The 19,454-nt window shown below is 40.9% G+C and overlaps 1 protein-coding gene and 1 non-coding gene across 4 annotated transcripts; both read left to right on the top strand.

Moving 5' to 3' along the window:
* The first annotated feature begins 199 nt into the window (after nucleotides 1-199).
* ano8a (anoctamin 8a) lies at nucleotides 200-19,189 on the top strand. Of its 3 annotated transcripts, none has more exons than XM_085439964.1 (18): nucleotides 201-564; nucleotides 3,116-3,226; nucleotides 6,195-6,327; nucleotides 9,106-9,244; nucleotides 9,352-9,448; nucleotides 9,738-9,854; nucleotides 9,992-10,119; nucleotides 11,962-12,123; nucleotides 12,827-12,979; nucleotides 13,410-13,536; nucleotides 13,712-13,767; nucleotides 13,875-13,949; nucleotides 15,256-15,753; nucleotides 15,991-16,146; nucleotides 16,225-16,416; nucleotides 16,524-16,655; nucleotides 16,868-16,978; nucleotides 17,387-19,189. In XM_085439964.1, the coding sequence occupies exons 1-18, from the start codon at nucleotides 372-374 to the stop codon at nucleotides 18,047-18,049; spliced, it is 3,243 nt and encodes a 1,080-aa protein (XP_085296090.1). In that variant the 5' UTR covers nucleotides 201-371; the 3' UTR covers nucleotides 18,050-19,189. The 3 variants fall into 3 exon arrangements, with proteins under 3 accessions (XP_085296092.1, XP_085296090.1, XP_085296091.1); XM_085439965.1 differs by having other exon boundaries at nucleotides 15,994-16,146; XM_085439966.1 differs by lacking the exon at nucleotides 16,868-16,978 and having other exon boundaries at nucleotides 200-564.
* On the top strand, nucleotides 12,518-12,590 carry trnak-cuu (transfer RNA lysine (anticodon CUU)). Its single transcript has one exon. It is a non-coding gene; the product is annotated as a tRNA-Lys (tRNA).
* Nucleotides 19,190-19,454: the final 265 nt, after the last annotated feature.

The following is a 19,454-nucleotide window of genomic DNA, read 5'->3' on the forward strand; positions in this document are numbered from 1 at the left end:
ACTTAATTTAATATGCGAGAACTTCCAATCCTGAAGGGACTCAATACAATCCTGTTGACTTTATAGATTTTCAATAAATATATTTTTTCAAAAAAACCAAAACATAAAGTGCACCTTCATACCGCCAGTGGACCTGCAGTCAGGTGTTCCCCTAAAACTCTGTCGTCACACAGTCACGACTGGTGCGCGTAACGTGTACATGCCATGATCATGTTCCTCCTCCTCTTCCTCCTCCTCCTCCTCCTCATCTTTCACATACATTAGGGTTTCCCTTTGCACGCAACAGCCATGAAATAAACAAAAAAAATCAGAGTCCTCCGTGCGGTGCGGTCTTCCAGCCAATTCACCAACTGGAGTATTTGTGCACCACCATGCAAGCGGCGGGCACCGCGGCAGCTGATGCCGATGCTACTGTAAACAGTGGCAGCAGCGCCGCAGCCATAAGCGACAGAGACGGGGCAGGGGAGAGGATGGAGAGGACGGTGCCAAGCGAACAGCAGCAGGACAGGACCAACAACCAGCAGCAGCATCAACAGACGTCCTCAACCCCGTCTGGAGTGTTGAGTGAGTATCGCAGAGAAAGATTGAGGGGGTGGGGAGAGGGGTGAACTGCAAAATGTGTGTGTGGACTCGCTTTCTCTGTGGTCACAGAAAGCGAGTGTTTGTGTGCCTTTACCAAGAAAAAAGAAAAAAGAAAAAAAGAAATGAGTGAGAGAATGGGGATAATGCACAAACGATATGGTGCAGTCACTGGTGCTGAACAGACTTTATTGAATGACTCACTGGGGAGACAGGAGGGATCCGTCTGTGACTGGGTTGAGGTTTCCGTGTCCTTTAATTTCGCCGCTACACGGTGCGCATTCCGATTCAGGCAGGCCCGGGAAGAGTCCGAGGCAGGCTTTCTGGTCCACAGGTGCATGAAGGGCTGATATGCAACGGAGGTGTGTGTCCCGGCGGGCTGTCGGATACTGTGCGCTATACTCCGAAGACACTAAATAATGCGCTGCGAGCTCAGATGTCAGCTGTGACTTTACACGGAGAAATAGCATGCTACAGTAGTGAGTAAGCAAGAGGTGGATGGATGGATGGATGGATGGATGGATGGATGGATGGATGGATTATGAAGATTATAAAAAGCAGTGAGAACTATATGCGCTGTCATCTTTTACTCCACTCTTCTGTGACAATTCATGGGGGTTTGCTCTGTGGTGGCATGTTTCAGGACGCATAGATACCTTGCCTTTATTAAAGACTCGGGTAATAGTCTGGGCCTCTTACTGTATAACCCTTACAGTCCAGGCCTGAACAGTGTCACGATACTGCTTTCATTTACGATCTGACTTCAACCAGCCAGCGTAAACCACACTGGGGGGAACTTTGGTGTCACATAATATATATACATACATAAAAAAGAACTTTAAACTTTCAAAGGTTTGGAAAGATATCCTACCATTTCCCATTGCTCTGTCAATCTGGAGGCTACAGCAGATTATCAAAGCTTCCGCCTTTCTGGTTTGTGTGTAGCCTGTTTGTTGAAGACTTTGCACTTCATGGATTCTTGCCTGCTGTTTGACCATTGCATGCTGGGAAACCACCCCATCCCAACTTGACTTGGCAACAGAGTATGTAAACAATATTTAGGCTTACTCCTGAATAAATATTTAAATTAGTAGTAAAATCAAACGGAAAAAACATGTTGAGAAGTAACTTTCTAAAAGCATTCTTGAGCTATAACTTGCTGTCTGATGAATCCCAACAAAAATATGACACAGAGTAAACTAAGACACAGTCTCATATTTGATCTAATATTTAATATTTACTGTTAGACTTGTTTTTTAGAGTCCCATTGCGCTTGATAAATATCATCATTCTCATTCGTTATGTGAAACCTCTCACGTTTGTATCAGTAAACTAGATGTTAAAATCACAATTAATGATCAGAAAAGCAAAACAAACTGCAAAACCTGGACTGATATAAAAACGCAGCTGTGAAAAAAAATATCCGATAGCCAGTGCTTAGTAAGTGTAATTTTGTTTGTCATGTTATGTATTAATTTATCTATAATTAATATGATAATTATGTCTCATGGTGTGCACCTGCTCCATTGCATTCTTATAGGCTATTAAATAAGCTCATCATTTAAAGATAATTTGACCCTAATTTGATAAAATGCTTCTTCCCGGGAGAGAAATTTGCATGTCAGACACACGTTCAAGTAGAGGATTCTTCATGGCTTTAATGAGCATTTCTGTCATGGGGAACCAGCGAGAACATCGGTGTGCAGTACTCTGAAACACATGGAGTAGAACCGGCCAGTGTCTGTAGCTTGGCTTGGATCGCATCATTATGTCATACAAAACGTCAGATCTTTATGAATTTATTCATCGCATTTCTGGTTAGGTGTGATTGATGTTGGAGTTTATTAGTTATGTATTGCATGCAGTGAGCCACAAAATACTGTAACACAGAAGATGACAGCAGCACCGAAGGCCCTCAGAAAGAGGGCTAATACGTGCTGTAAGTAGGTGATGTGATATTGCAGAATGTGACATCCAGAAGACAGGCACACACTGAAAGAGTGTTACAGTATAATTCAGTGAACTATGAAGCGATTCGCCCATCACCGTGGCTGTCGCTCCTGAGCGTGAGCCACTGAAAACCAACGTGTGAAAGGCACAGCAATAAAAATGATGACTTCAGACTTCAGCGTGTCGTTATAATGTACAAGTGGGATGACGCTGCTGAGTACAACCGAGGCCTGTTGGTTTGTCAGCACTTAATTTTTATCTAGAGAGGCTTGAAAAAGTAGGTTGTTAGTGAGTATTTACTCACCGACCAGTTTGCAGATGGTTTGTTTGTTTGCCTCTCAGAACATTTGCTCAGTCACAGCACTATTAACCTTCACTGGAGATGACTCATTATTTTCTACATTTCAGTCCCTATGTCACCATGACAGAGCAAACAGTTAATAGTGAATGGAAAATGTTGTGATTAAACTGATATCAATGAAAAACTGGTCAGTTGTGGTTAGCATCTGTCTTTTTTCTCCTTAAACTTTGTTAACCCCAGTTTGACCCAGTCTCATCCTTTCTCTATATTACCTGTCTTTCTTAGATAAACTGTTTGGGAAGCGACTTCTACAGGCCAGGCACTTTATTATGTCACGGAAGTCCTGGTTAAAGATGGTTCCCACAGAGAACTGTGATATACTGATGACATTCCCAGGTACAGTAAGCTCAGACGTGTCCTGTTTGTTTTGTCTGTCCTGTGCTGAAGCCCTTGCTGCAGAGAGAACAGTGTTCATTTAATATCAGTGATGATCAGCCACCCACTTAGTCAGATGATTGTGACTATCAGATGGGCTCTGGGGACAATTAGAAATCTTCCATTTACTGTGCTTGTATTTGCACACCATCCCCTTCTGCAGTGTATTTTAATGAAGCTGTGAATTCGTTGGCCAAACCTTCACATATACAACACGAAAGTCCCATCCTATACATTATGTTGCATTTTAACATGACACCGTTTGTGTGGGGTCTATGTTAGACTGCTTTTGTAAATAATCTTTGGTGACATGAAATCCTGCAGCATATATGTTCAGTTTACTGCATCTGTCTGGTATTTCTACTCTTCATTTTCAAGACAGTGTGTCCTGGTTTTGAGGTGTACATTTTGCGACCTGAATTCCCAAAAAGGTGGGATGCTGTGTAAAAACAGAATACAATTATTTGCTGATCTCATAAATACATATTGTACTTACAGTGGAATACGGAAAACATCAAATGTTTAAAGTGAGACATTTGACCAAGACTGCAGGGGGACTCCTAATCCTCCAACCAGTGTAAAATCTTAACCAAATCAAACATGTGCATCATAAAGAATGAGATAACCATGTCCGGTCAGGGCCTGGGTTAACAAGGACTGCATCGGGTGCCGTTGGCCAACAGGGTGCTGGAGGAAGCTGTGCTACTGTTGTTGAAAGATAAAGAAAGAGGAAAGGGGAAGGCATGTTTGAAGGTAAGGAGAGAGAAGGAAAGGCAGGGGAAAGTAGCAAATCTAGGGACTATAACTGGTAAAGAAAGAGAGCTGGCTGATATGATGGAGAGAAGGAAACTAAATATATTACGTGTGCAGGAGACCAGGTAGAATGGAACATTGTAGGTGGATTCAAGCTGTTTTACCATGCTGTAAGTAGGAAGAGAAATGAAGTAGGGGTAATCTTGTTGGAAGAGTGTGTGAACAGTGTTACTGAGGTGAAGAGATTTTCAAAGTGCCCAAAAGGGTAGATGTGAATAAAAAGAGAAAGAGGAACTCTGGAGTAAGTTGGATGACATGCAAGAGAGTGTCTGAAGGGGGAAGAGGGTGGTGATTGGAGCAGACGTCAATGGACATTTGCGCGACAGAAACAGAGGTGTTAAGTGGGTATGGTGTTAAGGAGAGAAACACAGAAGGACAGATGGGGGTGGATTTTTGCCAAAACTATAGAAATGGCTTTGGTAGGGAGGTAAGAGGGAGGACCACGGCATGACATATAAGATTGGAGGAAGGTGCACACAGGTGGATGACATCTTGTGCAGAACGTGCAGTCTTAAAGAGATAGGAGGCAGTAAGGTGGTGTCAGGAATGTAGTTATAGGGAACATCAGATGTCTGTAGGATAAGTGAAGGCAGATATAAGGATTAAATAATGCAACAGTCAAAGGACAATAAAGGTGAAGAAGAGAGTCCAGGCAGGACACGGTTGTCAAGGGTGAACTCTGACAGAAGAATGGCACCAAGAGTGAAAGGGATGGTAGTGAGACCTGCTATGATGTATGATTTGTAAATGGTGGCAGGAATTTGACAAAATTCCTCTCCCAAATTTCCAGTAACTGCTCTCCTCAGTCACCGGATTTTTACAGGCTGCTGTTAAAAGGAGAGGGGATGTTACACGGTGGTTTACACGACCCTGTCCCAACCTTTTTATGAGACATGTAATCATTATAAAATGGTACATTTTCTCAGCTTAAGTATTTAATATGTATTTGAAATGTCTTCTTGTCAATAAAATGTGTTTATGCAATTTTATTATCCTCATTATTAAGAACTGAGGTTATATATATATATAACCTCAGTTCTTATATATATAATGTCTCATATATATAATGTCTTATATATATAATGTAAAATGAATTTCATTTAACTTAATTAGAGTAAAGGGATGGTTGAGACTGTTAAGATGTTTAGTGGTAAAACAGGAATTGAAATGTAAACTCTTCGACATTGGATCTTACGATTACTGTGAAGATTTTTTATGATTAAGAAAACAAATCTGAAGAATGCGCGTCTGGTTTTTATGACCACTCTGAAAAATCTTTTCACTGCACACACTTCCTTTTGAGCCGACCTTCAGCAGAAACATCGGCTGCTTTGATTGTTTAGAGTTCAACTGTTTCCACCTATTTACGCTTTGATGTTTTAAGTCATTCATCTGAAAGTGCACACATGACGCACAGAATTGCACCTTAACTGTCTTATCTTGCGTACCTGCAGTTTTTAATCAAGGCAGGGACGCTTGAATTTTAACCAGAAAATGTAGTCTTATCGAGTCAGCTGAAGCAGTTTTTAATCAACCATAAATGGCTCAGTATGAGTTTATTCTAAGCAATCAAAGACAGCAGCTGTTACAAAATTGTAACTCAACAATGTGCAACAGTCAGAGCTGAATCTGATAGAAAGAAACACAGACGGCACATGTTTATATATAAATTGCACCTGTTTTAAAGCGTTTCCACGTTAGATGAACTTAACGTTGTAAATGCTTTTCAGTGTGATGTTTAGTGTTAGTAAGGTCTATAACAGTTTCATTACTGGTTCAAATTTTTCATAGTCAGCTGAAAAAGACTGATTGGTTACAGTCCTTCCTCAATAGCTTTTAAAAAAATCTTTGTGGTAAATGGAGACAAGTATTTAACTGGAAAGGCCTGTTACTGCCGCCTCCACCTCCCACCTACCTCCCTGCTTCATGACACTTCAGTCAGAGCTGTGAAAAACTGGCTTTGGTTCAGCCTCCTTACACAGCATCAAACATGTAATTTCCTTATAATTTTGATAAACGAGACTCTAAACCTGCCAAGTTAATGTAGACTGTAATAAAACTACATGTAAATGACATTAATGCGATTGATAAAAAATGTCAACATTTTCCCCTACAGACACAATAGATGACCACACTCTGCTGTGGCTTCTTAATCAGATTCGGGTTGGAATCCCACAAGTCAGCATCCAGGTTCGACAGCATAAACACACCCAGGCAAACGCCTTCTTCATCACAACAACGTTTGAGAAGTAGGTAACTCAAACTCTGTCTGTGTGTTAGGCCATTTTGACATTTTATACCATTATTGATTTACACCTGCTTCATCTTAGCCACAAACAAATACCCGGACTTAGTGTTGGGTCGTGGCAAATAAATGTGTTTTGGTATGAAAGAACTGTGTGTTTACAGCTCCGATTCAGTTAGGTGCAGTTAGATACAAAAATGTGAAGTATTAATTTTACATATATGATTAGATGGTTTTGGCATATACAGTTAGGCCCATAACTGTCTACTGTTTGTAGACAGTTATTTTTGTTTTTCCGTTACGTGATCTTGTGTGCACCGTCACAGTGGATTTTAAGATTAAAGCCCAGAGTTTCAGCTTTAATTAAAGAGTTTTAAAAAAAAATTATTTTTTTTTTAAACTAACATAATTTTAAATACGAGGACTGTTTTTAATATTTGAAAATCCTTTGTAATCAATGACTGCCTCAGGTCTTGAACTCATGGACATTACCAAAGGCTTTGAATGCTGTGTTTGCACTTTGTCCCACATAGCAAAATTGGTATGGTCCGAATCTGGCCCACACAATGTGCTTAGACATGGCCCGCATACCGCAAAGAATGACAGCCCTTTGGTGGCCAGGATCTGGTTTGCCAAAGGTGGCCCACACATGGGCCAGCACAAGGCCAATTGCAGACACACTGGTGGTCCTTTGCTGGCCCATGTGTGGATTACCTATGTGGGCCATGTGTAAGTTGTGTGTAGAGGCGGTTCTAGCCTGTTTGGCGCCCTGGGCAAACACTCCCTCTGGGGCATCTCTCTATATACTGGACTGTATGCAGCGGAGATGACAAGAAAGTTTACTTTGACTTCAGCAGCGAGCAGGCGCACCAAGGGCTCTCGCGCTCACTTTTCGCGTATAGAATTTCGAAAAAACATCGGTGCAAATTATAAGTCTGTATCATGATGTCTGGTGTTTTCGTGTTTGTTGTTTTGTTTTTATTTTGTTTTATTTTGCGAGTTGGTTATTAGATGCTACTCCAGCCAGCCAGAGAATCCCCCGCTGCCCCACCCTCTTCTCCCTGTACTGCAGTCAGCAGGCGCACCTCACAAACAGAGGGCACCCTTACTCCCAGCAAATAGAAAACCGATCAGTGCCTCTGCCATTCCCAATATGCGCTGGCATGACGTCGGGGCCGCATCAGAACGAGCATTTTTTATTTTTATTTTTTGCCGATGCCTATGATGCCGCCCCCCACCACGATGCCGCCCCGGGTAACCGCCCGTGTCGCCTGTATCAAAAACTGCTACTGGTTGAGTGCAGCCACGGGCCAGTTACAGACACACTACTGGCCCTGTGCTGGCCCAGAACAGTTTCAGCTCTGGCCCCAGATGTCAGCCTAATGTGTACCTTAATTAAGCCATGTAATAAGAACATGTGCATAATAGTGCAGATGTCGGCCAGACCTCCTTGCAATTTGGGATAGCTCTGTCTGATCAGTTTGCACCATTTAATTTGTCTGAGTCAGAGCTGTACACATCACAGTTCATCCTGCTGCTTCTATCAGCATCATCGTCATCGATAAACATGCCAGTCATACATGCCCATGCCATAACACTACCTCCACCATGTTTGACAGATGATGTGGTGTACTTTATTTCATCAACTGTTTCGATTTTTCTTCAGACTTTTCTCTTCCCATCATTCTGATATAAGCTCATCTTGGTTTCATCTCTTCTTTTTCAAGAACTGTGGAGGCTTTTTAGATGTTTTCTGGCAAAGTTTAATCTGATCTTCTAGTTCTTGAGTTTAACTGGTGGTTTTCTCTCATTATTTACACTCATGAAGATGTCTGTTGATTGGAGATCTTGACAATGATACCTCCTCCAAAGTGTTCTTGACTTGGTCTGAAGTGTTTTTGTTAACCAAGGAAAAAAATTCACAATTCATCCGCTTTAGTTGTCCTCTGTGGTCATTTTTTTTTTTTATTGGTGTTGAAGATCTAGCAAGTACATTCATTCATTTTAACAATGTACCAAGGTGGAGTGGGTGGAGGTGAGAATTAGGGTTGATTTGTGACTCTAGAATTGCAGCAAGAGTGAAAGACGGGTGAGACCTGCTATGATTTATGTTTTGGATACAGTGGCATGAACACAAAGACAGGAGGTAGTAGAGTTGAAGATGTTAAGATTTTCATTGGGAGGGACCAGAGTGGAAAAGATTAGAAATTAGTACATTAGAGGAACAGCTCAGGTTTAGTGGTATGGAGACAAAGTTAGAGAAGCAAGGAGATGATTTGGACATGTGCAGAGAACGTAGTGGATATATTGGAAAAAGACTGTGCCAGCTGCCAGGAAGAAGGAAAAGATGAAGACCACAAACGAGATTCATGGATGTGAAGGAGGACATGCAGTAATTTGGTGTGACAGAGGACGATGCCTGAGAGAAAGGGAGTCAGAGGCAGATGACCAGCTGTGTTACAAAAGACCAGGTCTTACCCAGCCCAAAAAAATTGGTATTTAGTCAATTGTTCCAATAATAATTTTGTGGCTCTGAAAATGGAGTACTAAGTGTAAAATGTCACAGTCAATGAACAAACTCTAAGCAAGAAATGTAATTAGAGTATTAGAGTAAAATTATTTTGAACACATGTGACAAGTCATCCTCCACCTCCACTTGTATTCACTGCAGTTTGATATTCACCGGCCCTTAATGTACCTAAATAATGAAACATTTTCAGTGCCGCGTCTGTGCAGTGTCAGTTCTCCATCAGGGTTTATGCTGCTGTTCATTCACCCTCAGCTTACTGCAAGGAGCGGAGCAGATGGGCATGCACAAGAACGTTAAACCACAGTTTGGTGGTGGCATGCGGCGCTTTTCCTGTGAGGAGGACAACATCTATGAGAACATTGAGAGCGAGCTCTGCTTTTTTACCTCTCAGGTTAGAAGCCAAACCCTGGGTCATGTTTGAATATCTTAAACAGTATAAACGGATTAAAATGTATGTGTTCCTTTTTTTTCCTGCTTCGTGTTCGTGGTTTTGTTCAGGAGCGCCAGAGCATCATTAAGTACTGGCTCGATAACCTGCGAGCCAAGCACGGGGAGGTGCTTCACAACATTCACTTCCTGGAGGGACAGCCAATCAGTATGCTGGGGGGTTTTTATGAGCACTTTATAATGAGGCATTCCTTAAACACTCCACAAATTCATTTGCTTTTAAATGCAATATTTCATATTTTATCCGAAGTACAAATAGATGCCAAGTTCATCATGAACATCTGTTGTTCTAACACAAGAACCCTCACTGAAAACTATCAGGACATCCACTGTTAGTTTTACTTGTTTCACTAAGATAAACTTAATGTATTGTTTTTTTGCTTGATTACATGAGATTTTAGAATCCATGTTTTTCCAAACTTGATGTGTCTCTTTAGTTCCAGAGCTGATAGCTCGGGGGGTGATCCAGCAAATGTTTCCTCTTCATGAGCAGAGGATACTCAACCAGCTGATGACATCTTGGGTCCAGGCTGTATGTGAGAGGCAGCCCCTCGGTAGGAACATTTACTTTGGAGGGCAGTAAACAGAAGGCCTCCATACAGTTATAAGGAATATTAAATGACACTGTAAAACATTATGTGATGCCTTCAAATCCTAAACCCTCAACATTTTCAATTTTTCTACTTTGTAGATGACATCTGTGACTACTTTGGGGTGAAGATTGCCATGTATTTTTCTTGGCTGGGTTTCTACACCAACTCCATGCTTTATCCTGCTGTCATTGGTTTTCTCCTCTGGATGCTAGCAGAGGCTGACCAGGTACTTGGACCATTTTTTTTCTTTCTTGAAAACATTTGTAATTTTTGGACACAGATTTTTGACAGTAAATTTGCCTCTGTACACAACCACAGTGGGTTTCAAATACTCAGAAGTAACTGGACAATTGACTACAAACAGAAAAAGCACGTTCCCTCATTATTTCTTGATTAATTAGGAAAAGATCAAAGCTCTAGAGCTGATTCCAAGTGTTCAGCTTGTATTTGGTATTTCTTCTGTTCTCACTATGAGGTCCAAATAGATGTTGATGCAAATGCAGGTCATCATTAATTAGAAAAAAAGAGTGTTTGATGAAAAAATTATTTCCAGGAAACACAACTTCACAACATGTAGCCAAGTCAAAAACACCCTTGAGGATGTAGGCATGTCATTGTCAACAATCGGTAATGTACAGAATTTAAACAACTCTACATCAAGTCTACAATCAACAGTTGCCTTCATGTGTGGAAGGGTTTGTAAACACTGTATTTCCTTGTTCCTCTTGTATTTCCTTGTTGTAACAAGGTGCAAAACACTGGATACACTCAGTAACAAGGAGGCCAGATTATGCTTCCCCAGACAACACCTATAACACAAAAGCCTGCACAGTTCTGAACAGGTGAAACCAAAATTAACGAGTGAAAAGAAAAGCAAGAAGAAGTAGAGAAACAGCTCATGAAGCATGCCACATTATCTATTAAAACATGTTGGTGGCAGCGTCATGGTATGACTGCAGTGGAACCGGTTCACTAGTGTTTTCTGATAGAAGTAATGGGATGAATTGGAAGTGTACAAGGCTATACTCTCTACTCAGCCTCAGACAAATATTACAAAACTGATCAGACATTGCTTCACGGTGCATTTACAAAGCAAAGAAATCGGATATACTTCACTGGCTGGGTCTGTCATCCAACAGAACATGCTTTTCAGGTATTAAATACAAAACTGAATGTAGAGACCCACAAACAAGCAGCAACTGAACACAGATCCTGGACAGCCTGAAAGGATTTTCAGGATTTAAAAATAAATAAATAAAAAATCTTTACAATTAAAATTATGCCAGTTTGTCCAATTTCCTTTGAAATGGATGCCTGTGTATAAAACCAGCTTTAATTTCAAAGCAGGTCAAGCCAAACCTTTGTAAAAGGCCTTAAATTAAACATGAAAGTCTGCACTTCAGTCACACCTTCACTGATTTAAAATCCACTGTGGTGGTGTACAGGGGCAAAATAACAAAAAAAAAAAAAAAAAAGCATATTAATCTCAGGAAAATATTTAATTTTTTCTTTAGCTTGTTGTGGAAATTGAAAAAAATGTATTTGTATAAAGCAAATTCAGAGTATTATGTCATCAAACATATGGCTGTGGACCACTAAATATTCAAATAGATGATAGTTGATCTACACGGAAATAATCGTATTCATTTCAGCGTATCGTTTTCTGGTTTGGCTCTCCTGACACTATAAATACTCTGGCACAGAGGCTTTTAATTTGAATGTGTGAGATTGAAAAGATAGCAGTCCCCGACAGGAAGTAGGCAGCTTTGATTTATGGTCAAGCTGACGTGCTGGCACGGTGAAAGCCGAACAGACAAAAATCCCTCTTCACGATCGCACAGTCGCTATGTAACATGTAAGGAGTAAACACTGGGGTAGTATGCATGAAAGTAAATATGAAATTTCCACTGAATTGCCTCTAATGTTTTTCATAAAATGCTTAAACTGTTTATAAGTTAAAGCAACACATGATACAAACTAAATAATCTAATCAGTGGCACTGCATGGTATAACTTTATCATCACATGTTACAGCATTTTGTCTTTGGTTCTCTAATGCTCCTGCTCAGACCAGTCAGGATATCTGCTGTGTGGTTTTTGCCCTCTTCAACGTTGTGTGGGCGACTTTGTTTCTGGAGCGCTGGAAGAGGCGAGAGGCAGAGCTGGCTTACAGGTGGGGCACTCTGGATACCCCCACAGAGTCCTTAGAGGAGCCCAGACCTCAGTTCAGGGTGAGCACTGTTTCAGATCTTATACCACCAAGAATTTTTCAGTGATAATGATAATAAACTTCTAAAGCTTTTTTTTTTAAATTAATGGATTTACACGCAGACATTGAATTCTTTTATTCAGCATTTCCATTTTTATCAAAGTAAAAAGCTATATCGCTGTCTTTGCATGATGCAAGGGATCAGTTACTCAGTTCTGCAGCAACTCAGTTGCGTCACAATTCCAGGAAATGTGATCAACGTGTTTCTAAGAGTATTGTGTGAGTGTGAGTGTGTCTGCGCGGGGGGTGGAGGTGTCCAACTCACTGTGTCCTGCTGTGAGGAATGAATAGAAAACTGCAAGGGGGGGGGGGGGGTTAATGCCTCAAAAGGGGAGTGTGGGAACTCCTCAGCACAAGCCCGGCTAGCTCAGTCGGTAGAGCATGAGACTCTTAATCTCAGGGTCGTGGGTTCGAGCCCCACGTTGGGCGTGATAGCTTTTAAAGAAGCTATTAGGAAGATCTGACTTCTTGGCAGGCAATGTTGCAAATTTTACTGATGGCACGAGTTTCATGTAACAAATTATATAGAGAGAATTAGCTGTTTGCTGTGATAAGACACCTCATTTCATTTTTACACTTCGAATGATGACAAAAATCCCAAAATAGCCTCCAATCTCATATTCAGCCTGCCCCGTCTGTTCCCTCCTCCTCTGCTGTCTCTGCAGGGAGTGAAGCGTTGCAGTCCTATAACTGGCTGTGAGGAGTTCTACTACCCACCCTGGAAGAGAGCTCTGTTCAGATGGCTGGTCAGCCTGCCCATCTGCCTCCTCTGTCTCTGCTTCGTCTTCCTTGCTATGCTCCTCTGCCTAGAACTGCAGGTTTGACACCCAGAACAACCGTGTGCAGGTTCAGTGAGACAAAATGAATTTAATATAGTCATGGAGATTATGTATATCTGTGTTTAATTCTACTCTTAATGAAATAAATACAGTATATAAGGAGTTTAACAAGAGAGGTAAAAAGTGAGAACAAATTTGCTTCAGACCAATAAAGTCTATCTTTACTCTGTCATAACGTTACCATGTTTCGTTTTGTTTTTTTAATAAAAGCTATGAAGAATGTAAGATCCATGTCAACTGGTAGTCCTGAGTAATGTGTTATTTTCTAAAACAGGTTAAACAGACCATAATCAACTACACCTCCTACCTGCTCACATTCATTTAACGGCCTTTTAAAAATAGCCCAGGGATTTGAGACATGAATGAACAGGCCATTAAAAATGTATCATACTTCTATTTCACTTTGCAGGAAGTGGTGATGGAGATTCAGGAGCTGCCTAGTATTACAAGATTCATTCCGAAGATACTTCTGGCCATGACAGTAACTGTATGTGATGAAGTGTATAAGAAGATCGCCTACTGGCTCAATGACATGGGTAAGAAGAAATTAAATTTAATGAAGCGTACTTGCCCATGACTGTGATTTAGATTATGTAACTCTTTGGTATGTAGAAGGCTGTCCTATGTCCTAGTCTGCATTTTTACTTTTTGTTAGAGGAAAAACTCCTGCACACTGAATAACACTATTCTTATTTGCATTTCTTTGCCTAGAAAACTACAGACTCCAGAGTGCCTATGAGAATAATCTCATCATCAAGATGGTTTTTGTAAGTCATTATTTCCCCTCATTTGGGGATAAAAACAGTTTACCATGAACGAGTGAGTGAGTGAGTGAGCGTTTGCATTTCTGCAATGCTTTCTTCTTGTTTTGCAGTTTGAATTCATCAATTCTTACCTTAGCCTTTTCTACATTGGATTCTACCTCAAGGACATGGAGAGACTAAAGGAGGTAACCACAGTTTTATTTATTAAAAGTAATATATATATATATATATATATATATATATATATATATATATATATACATATACACACACTGTGTGATGTCAACAGCTAAGCAACTTGAATTTTTATTGTTGTTTCCTTTTGAAAGGGTGTTTTTCCCAACTGGAAACTAATTATGCCAACAGCACATGAATGCAGCATTAGTAGAAATACTTATTTTTTATTAAAAAAGCACTACACACCCAAAAAAGGTATTTTATCCCCAAAATTCTTATAAATACAATATGACAATAGTATGCTATGTTATATTATAGTAAATATTACTGCTGTCTTATAGGTGAACCATTTTTTCAAATGTGCAAAGGTTACATTAAGGCAGGTATTTTGTTTGAGTCTACAAATTCTGAGTGAGTGAACATAGAGTCACGTGGCAAAGTGTAAGGCTACAATCCAATGTCACTGTTTAGGTGAGAGATTTAATGTTAGTTGTGTAATACCGTATAAAGGTCTTCAGCTATCCCTCATTTTTTTGTATTTTGCCAATACAATAGATGCTGTGATTTCTTTAAACTTGCAAACAACAATGAAAGTACAGTAGATGAAGCAAAAACCAGTTTGTTCCAACAACCTCAAAAGTCAATATTTGATATGACCACTTTATTTTTCAGTACAGCCTGAACTCTCCTAAGAAAGCTTTCTTCAAGCAGTCATCAGGAGTAGTTCTCCAGGCTTCTTGAAGGACCTTCAAAGATCTTCTGATGTAGGGTGCCTTTTGTTCCATTATCTGTCAAAATGATAATGATTCTGAAACGGTCTGTCTGCAGTAGATTGTTTTTAAGCCTGCAACTTGGCACACAAAAAGAAATTGGTCAGGTACAAGGACTGAGTGAAAAAGCAGCCAATGTCTAAAGAAAAGCTTTGGAAGACCTTTAGAAAGCCTGGAGAACTACTGATCCACACCAGTTTAAAACAAAAATTAGAAACAAGTCTATTCCATTCTGAGTCCCAGAGGGATCCCTGTCAGTCACAGTGCAAACGATGCACGGTGCAGAAGTAAATTTAAAGAATTAAGGGTTGCTCAAGACTATTGCACAGCATGGCATAATAATGAAACACTGCATTTGTTGCCCTAAACTTTAAATCATACAAGATCAAAGCTTTAACAGCAACACCCACAATTTCTTGAACTAAGCACCAGTTTATTATGAATCCCAGAGTCTGTTTTTTCTTTTACTCAACAATCACTGGGTCTTGCTTTGATGTCATTCTTACATTCAGCATAGTAACAGATCCCGTCCTTCTCTTCACAGATGCTAGCTACTCTACTGATTTTCCGCCAGTTCTTACAGAACATCAAAGAGGTCCTTCAGCCTTACCTGTATGAGCAAAACAAGCTCGGTGTGTTCACTCCAAAGGTGCTGTGGGAGCTTCTCCAAGCCATCGTGCTCAAATATGGCCGCCTGGCTCTGGGAAAGGCTCAAGCTTCAATGACATCCTATTCCTTTCTGAGTCCCAGAGGAATTCCTGTGAGTCACAGTGCAAACGGTAACCCAGAGCCAAAGAGAAGAGGAGATCTGAAAGCAGGATTCAGGCTGACAGAGGAAGAGTGGGACATGACAGACAGTGCCATGAAGCAACGTAAAGTCAGCTTCACCGAGAAGGTCGACTACCAGGATGTCACAATGGACACGCAGGCAGCGGATGACAGCTCCCTAGAGGACAGTCCCACGCTGGTGGAGGAGGGCATGGATCCTTCCAGTATTTTTGATAGCTGCGATGAGGACAGTGATTGTGAAGTGCTGCCTCAAGTATGTGGTTTTCTTAATTGAACTGTGTATCAGATTCTATTGCTGCTTCGTATTCTTGCCGTATGTCTTTAAGATGCAAAATTGACGTCCTTTGCTTTAATAGGTATCAAAGGTCTCAATATTACACTGTGCTGTTTGAGAGTCATTTATCTCACAATATCACAACTAAAGTATGCAATGCAAAGCTATAGAATTAAAGCTCCTGTTACTACATTAGCAGTCTAATATTTACTTTAGCAGGACACCAAAGACAATACCACCTCTGTCTGTCAGAGAAGAAGGAATGTGGGGGAGGGCAATGATGACAAGAAATCATGGATCGATCCACCGGAAGAGCCAAAAACTGTCACTCTGACCCAGGCCGAGATTGAGAGTTGTATGCAGACATACGAGGTAGGACTACACTTAAATTGAAAATAATTTAACATTTAATAGAAATTTTGTTGCTTAACGACAACTTGACCCTGACAGGACACACTTCAGGACTACCAGGAGATGTTCATTCAGTTTGGCTATGTGGTGCTTTTCTCTTCTGCGTTTCCGCTGGCGGCCATGTGCGCCCTTATCAACAACATCATCGAAATACGCAGCGATGCCCTGAAGCTCTGTACCGGCCTGCAGAGACCGTTTGGGCAGAGGGTGGAGAACATAGGACAATGGCAGGTCAGTGTGTGTCATGCTTTGAAAAATGTCAGAAAAGCCTCCAGGCTCCAGTGTGCACAGCAGGGGCATCTGATAATATGTAAATATCTCTCCCTGTGTGTCACCAGACTGCGATGGAGGCCATGGGCTTGATAGCCATTATAGTTAACTGCTACCTTATTGGTCAGTGCGGGCAGCTTCAACGTCTGTTCCCCTGGCTTAGTCCTGAAATGACCATTATCTCCATCGTCCTATTGGAGGTATTTGCAGTCGTGTAAATTTGGCAGGGAAGACCTTTGTTTGTTTTCTGTAAATGTGGAAAATGATATTTTCTTATATTTATTGTGATTTTTGGTATTTGTATGACATGTTCAATAGAAATATTAAAGAAAGGCGGGAGTGGGAGAATGCCATTGTGCCTTGGTGGAACTGTGTGTTGAGAGTGTCCCTTTGTGGTCTTGGTGGTTTACAGCACTTTGCAATCCTCCTAAAGTACATCATCCATGTTGCCATCCCTGATATCCCTGGCTGGGTAGCAGAAGAGATGGCCAAGCTAGAGTACCGACGAAGGGAAGCTTTCAAGGTATAACTGTGATAGCTTGAAAGACCTTCGGCCAACGTAAGGCTTGCTGTTGGCTGCATACTGTGCCATGTCTTTGTATATCTCTACATTTGTGCCCCTTGGTGCCTCATGGTGTGCATTATCCAACAATGCACACCAGTGAAGCCTTTTCTGATTGTAATGAAGAAGTAACTGTTTGTGTTTGTCTGTATAGTCTTGTTGGCATCTTGTCGTGATGATAAGTCTCATTATAGAGATAGCAACACAACTATGAGCCAAAATGGAAAAAAATCTAGATATTTGTATTTATGTTTGCATTTCATCACTGTTAGTATATATATTTTTTAAATGGATAATATTTCAATGTATATTTCTATATGTATTTATCCCTCATCTTCTCTCTTTAATGTCAAACTTCTCCCTCTTTAGAAGCATGAGCTGCAGGCCCAACAACACTTCCAGCAGCAGCTCAGGCGCCGGCGTGAAGAAGAAGAGCTTCAGCGTCATGCTGAGCTGCAGGCCGAAGCCCGTCAGGAGAGTGACTGCCATAAGGCAGACACCCAGCACCAGCATCACCATGACAAAACACAAGTAAGCAAGCCAGGGGACAAGCCCAAGAGACCAAGCTCTCTGCTGGGAAACAACAATGTGATGAAGCTTAAGCAGATCATTCCTCTTCAGGGGAAGTTCTCCTCCGGCACGTCACGCTCACCGGCTCAGTCCCCAACGGGAGGCGAAGCAAAGCTCCCGGGATTTCTGAAGTTCTTGAAGTCACCTGAGGTGAAAAAAGAGCCAGCAGTGGCAGTTGGAGCCACGCAGGGGTCAACAGTGACCTCTTCAGTTCCCCCTAGTGGCCAGGAGAGGTCACAATCCCCCAACCGGACATTCAGTCCTGGGAAGCTGTTCAGCTTCAGCAAGTCAGAGGGTACTGTGGTGTGCGCAAATGGGACACAGCTGACCACCCAGGCTGCTAACACTCAACCCAGTAGGGTTGAGTTAAACACATCCTCAGAGGAATTACCCTCGAATGAGTCAGATAAAGCTGAATCGAAACAACTGACTGATTTAGAAAGCTCCAACTCAAAGACTTAATAAATGATCAGCCAAACCAGTGTATTATTATAAAGTGGAGAGCAGAATACAAGTGACATTGATGCACCTGCACTGCAGAATATTAGTCATGAGGACCACATGTAAAGTCAGCGAGGATTAGACTTTCACACTTCATGCAACTTACTTCTCACAAAACATTAAACTGTATCTATTAACACTCGACTATCTAACTTCCATGTAAAAATGTACAGTAAGCATAACTCCTTGAATGGAGCTTGAGTAACCTTTAATGAAGGTTCAATTACTGCATGAGTGGTTTTCAACAGCACCAAACACTGTATTGATGTGAACGATAGCTCCCCCCCCCTCAATTTCCAGGACTTTATCACCAATGAGCCCTTTTGTCAGAGGTCACGAGCAGCAACTTGCCATTCTGTGTTTATTCCTCCTTCATTTTGATGCCTGTATAAAATGCATGTTGCATTATGTGCATGCATTACTTCTCCATTATGTCTTTTTAGTTGTGAAGCACTTTCAAAGCCATTGTATTCCTCCGCAATAGGTCAGATTTATTCACTGTGACCATAAAAAAATATTCTATTTTTCTTAACTTTGATTTTCTATGAATTATTTTACTACATAAATTAGTGAATGTACTTCCTTGATGCAAATAAATCTCACTTTAATAAACGCCCATCGAGAAATAAAACACTCACTGTATGACTGACCGCGCTGCTGGATCAATTTCTTTGCTGGATGTAGGGCTTGAATTAAAACGCTCATATACATTCAGAGGCCAGTTTATTAGGTATATCTGTTCAACTGCTTGTTTAGCCATGCAGACATAGTCCAGATGAACTGCTGTAGTTCAAACTGAGCATCAGAACGGGAAAGGAAGGAACACATGGTTGTTGGTGCTAGAGAGGTTGGTCTTAAGTATTTTGGAAACTGAGCTGATAGGTAGGCAATAGTAACTCAAATTATCAGGATCTCTGAATGCACAACATATCAAACCTTGAAGCTGATGGGCTACACAGCAGAAGACCAAAGCAGGTGTGATTGTTGTCAAGAAAAGAACAGGAAAGTGAGGCTACAATTTGCAAAGGTTAACCAAAACTGGACAATAGAAAATTTGAGCAATTTCCATTTTGCAATAATTGTGTGATCCTATCATGTCAATATGGACCAAAACCTCTGAAATATGCTTCCAGCCCTTGGTTGGATCTATGCTGTGGAGAATTCAGGCATTTCTGAGGGTACAAGTGGGTCCAACCAAAAGAACTGTACTTAAGTGGTCATTGGTGTATTCTCTTATATAAACATGGTATTAAAGCTTTCAGGTGCCAAGCTATAAAAAAATAAACAAGTGTTTAAAGTGTTGTATATTACCTGCATATTTGCACATGCAATCAGAAAGAAGGATCTTTCTTCAGTTTCACCCAAA

The sequence above is a fragment of the Copadichromis virginalis genome, linkage group LG18, assembly GCF_057382275.1.
Source record: "Copadichromis virginalis isolate Kocher_CV1m ecotype Utaka linkage group LG18, C_Virginalis_male_GT1.1, whole genome shotgun sequence".
Lineage (NCBI taxonomy): Eukaryota > Metazoa > Chordata > Actinopteri > Cichliformes > Cichlidae > Copadichromis > Copadichromis virginalis.

What these genes read in the sequence shown, in the direction of transcription:
- ano8a (XM_085439964.1), top strand. Translation starts at nt 372, where the DNA reads ATGCAAGCGGCGGGCACCGCGGCAGCTGATGCCGATGCTACTGTAAAC. An exon ending in ACATGGAGAGACTAAAGGAG is followed by an intron (nt 13,950 to 15,255) that starts GTAACCACAGTT and finishes TTCTCTTCACAG; the next exon opens with ATGCTAGCTACTCTACTGAT. An exon ending in TCTCCATCGTCCTATTGGAG is followed by an intron (nt 16,656 to 16,867) that starts GTATTTGCAGTC and finishes GGTGGTTTACAG; the next exon opens with CACTTTGCAATCCTCCTAAA.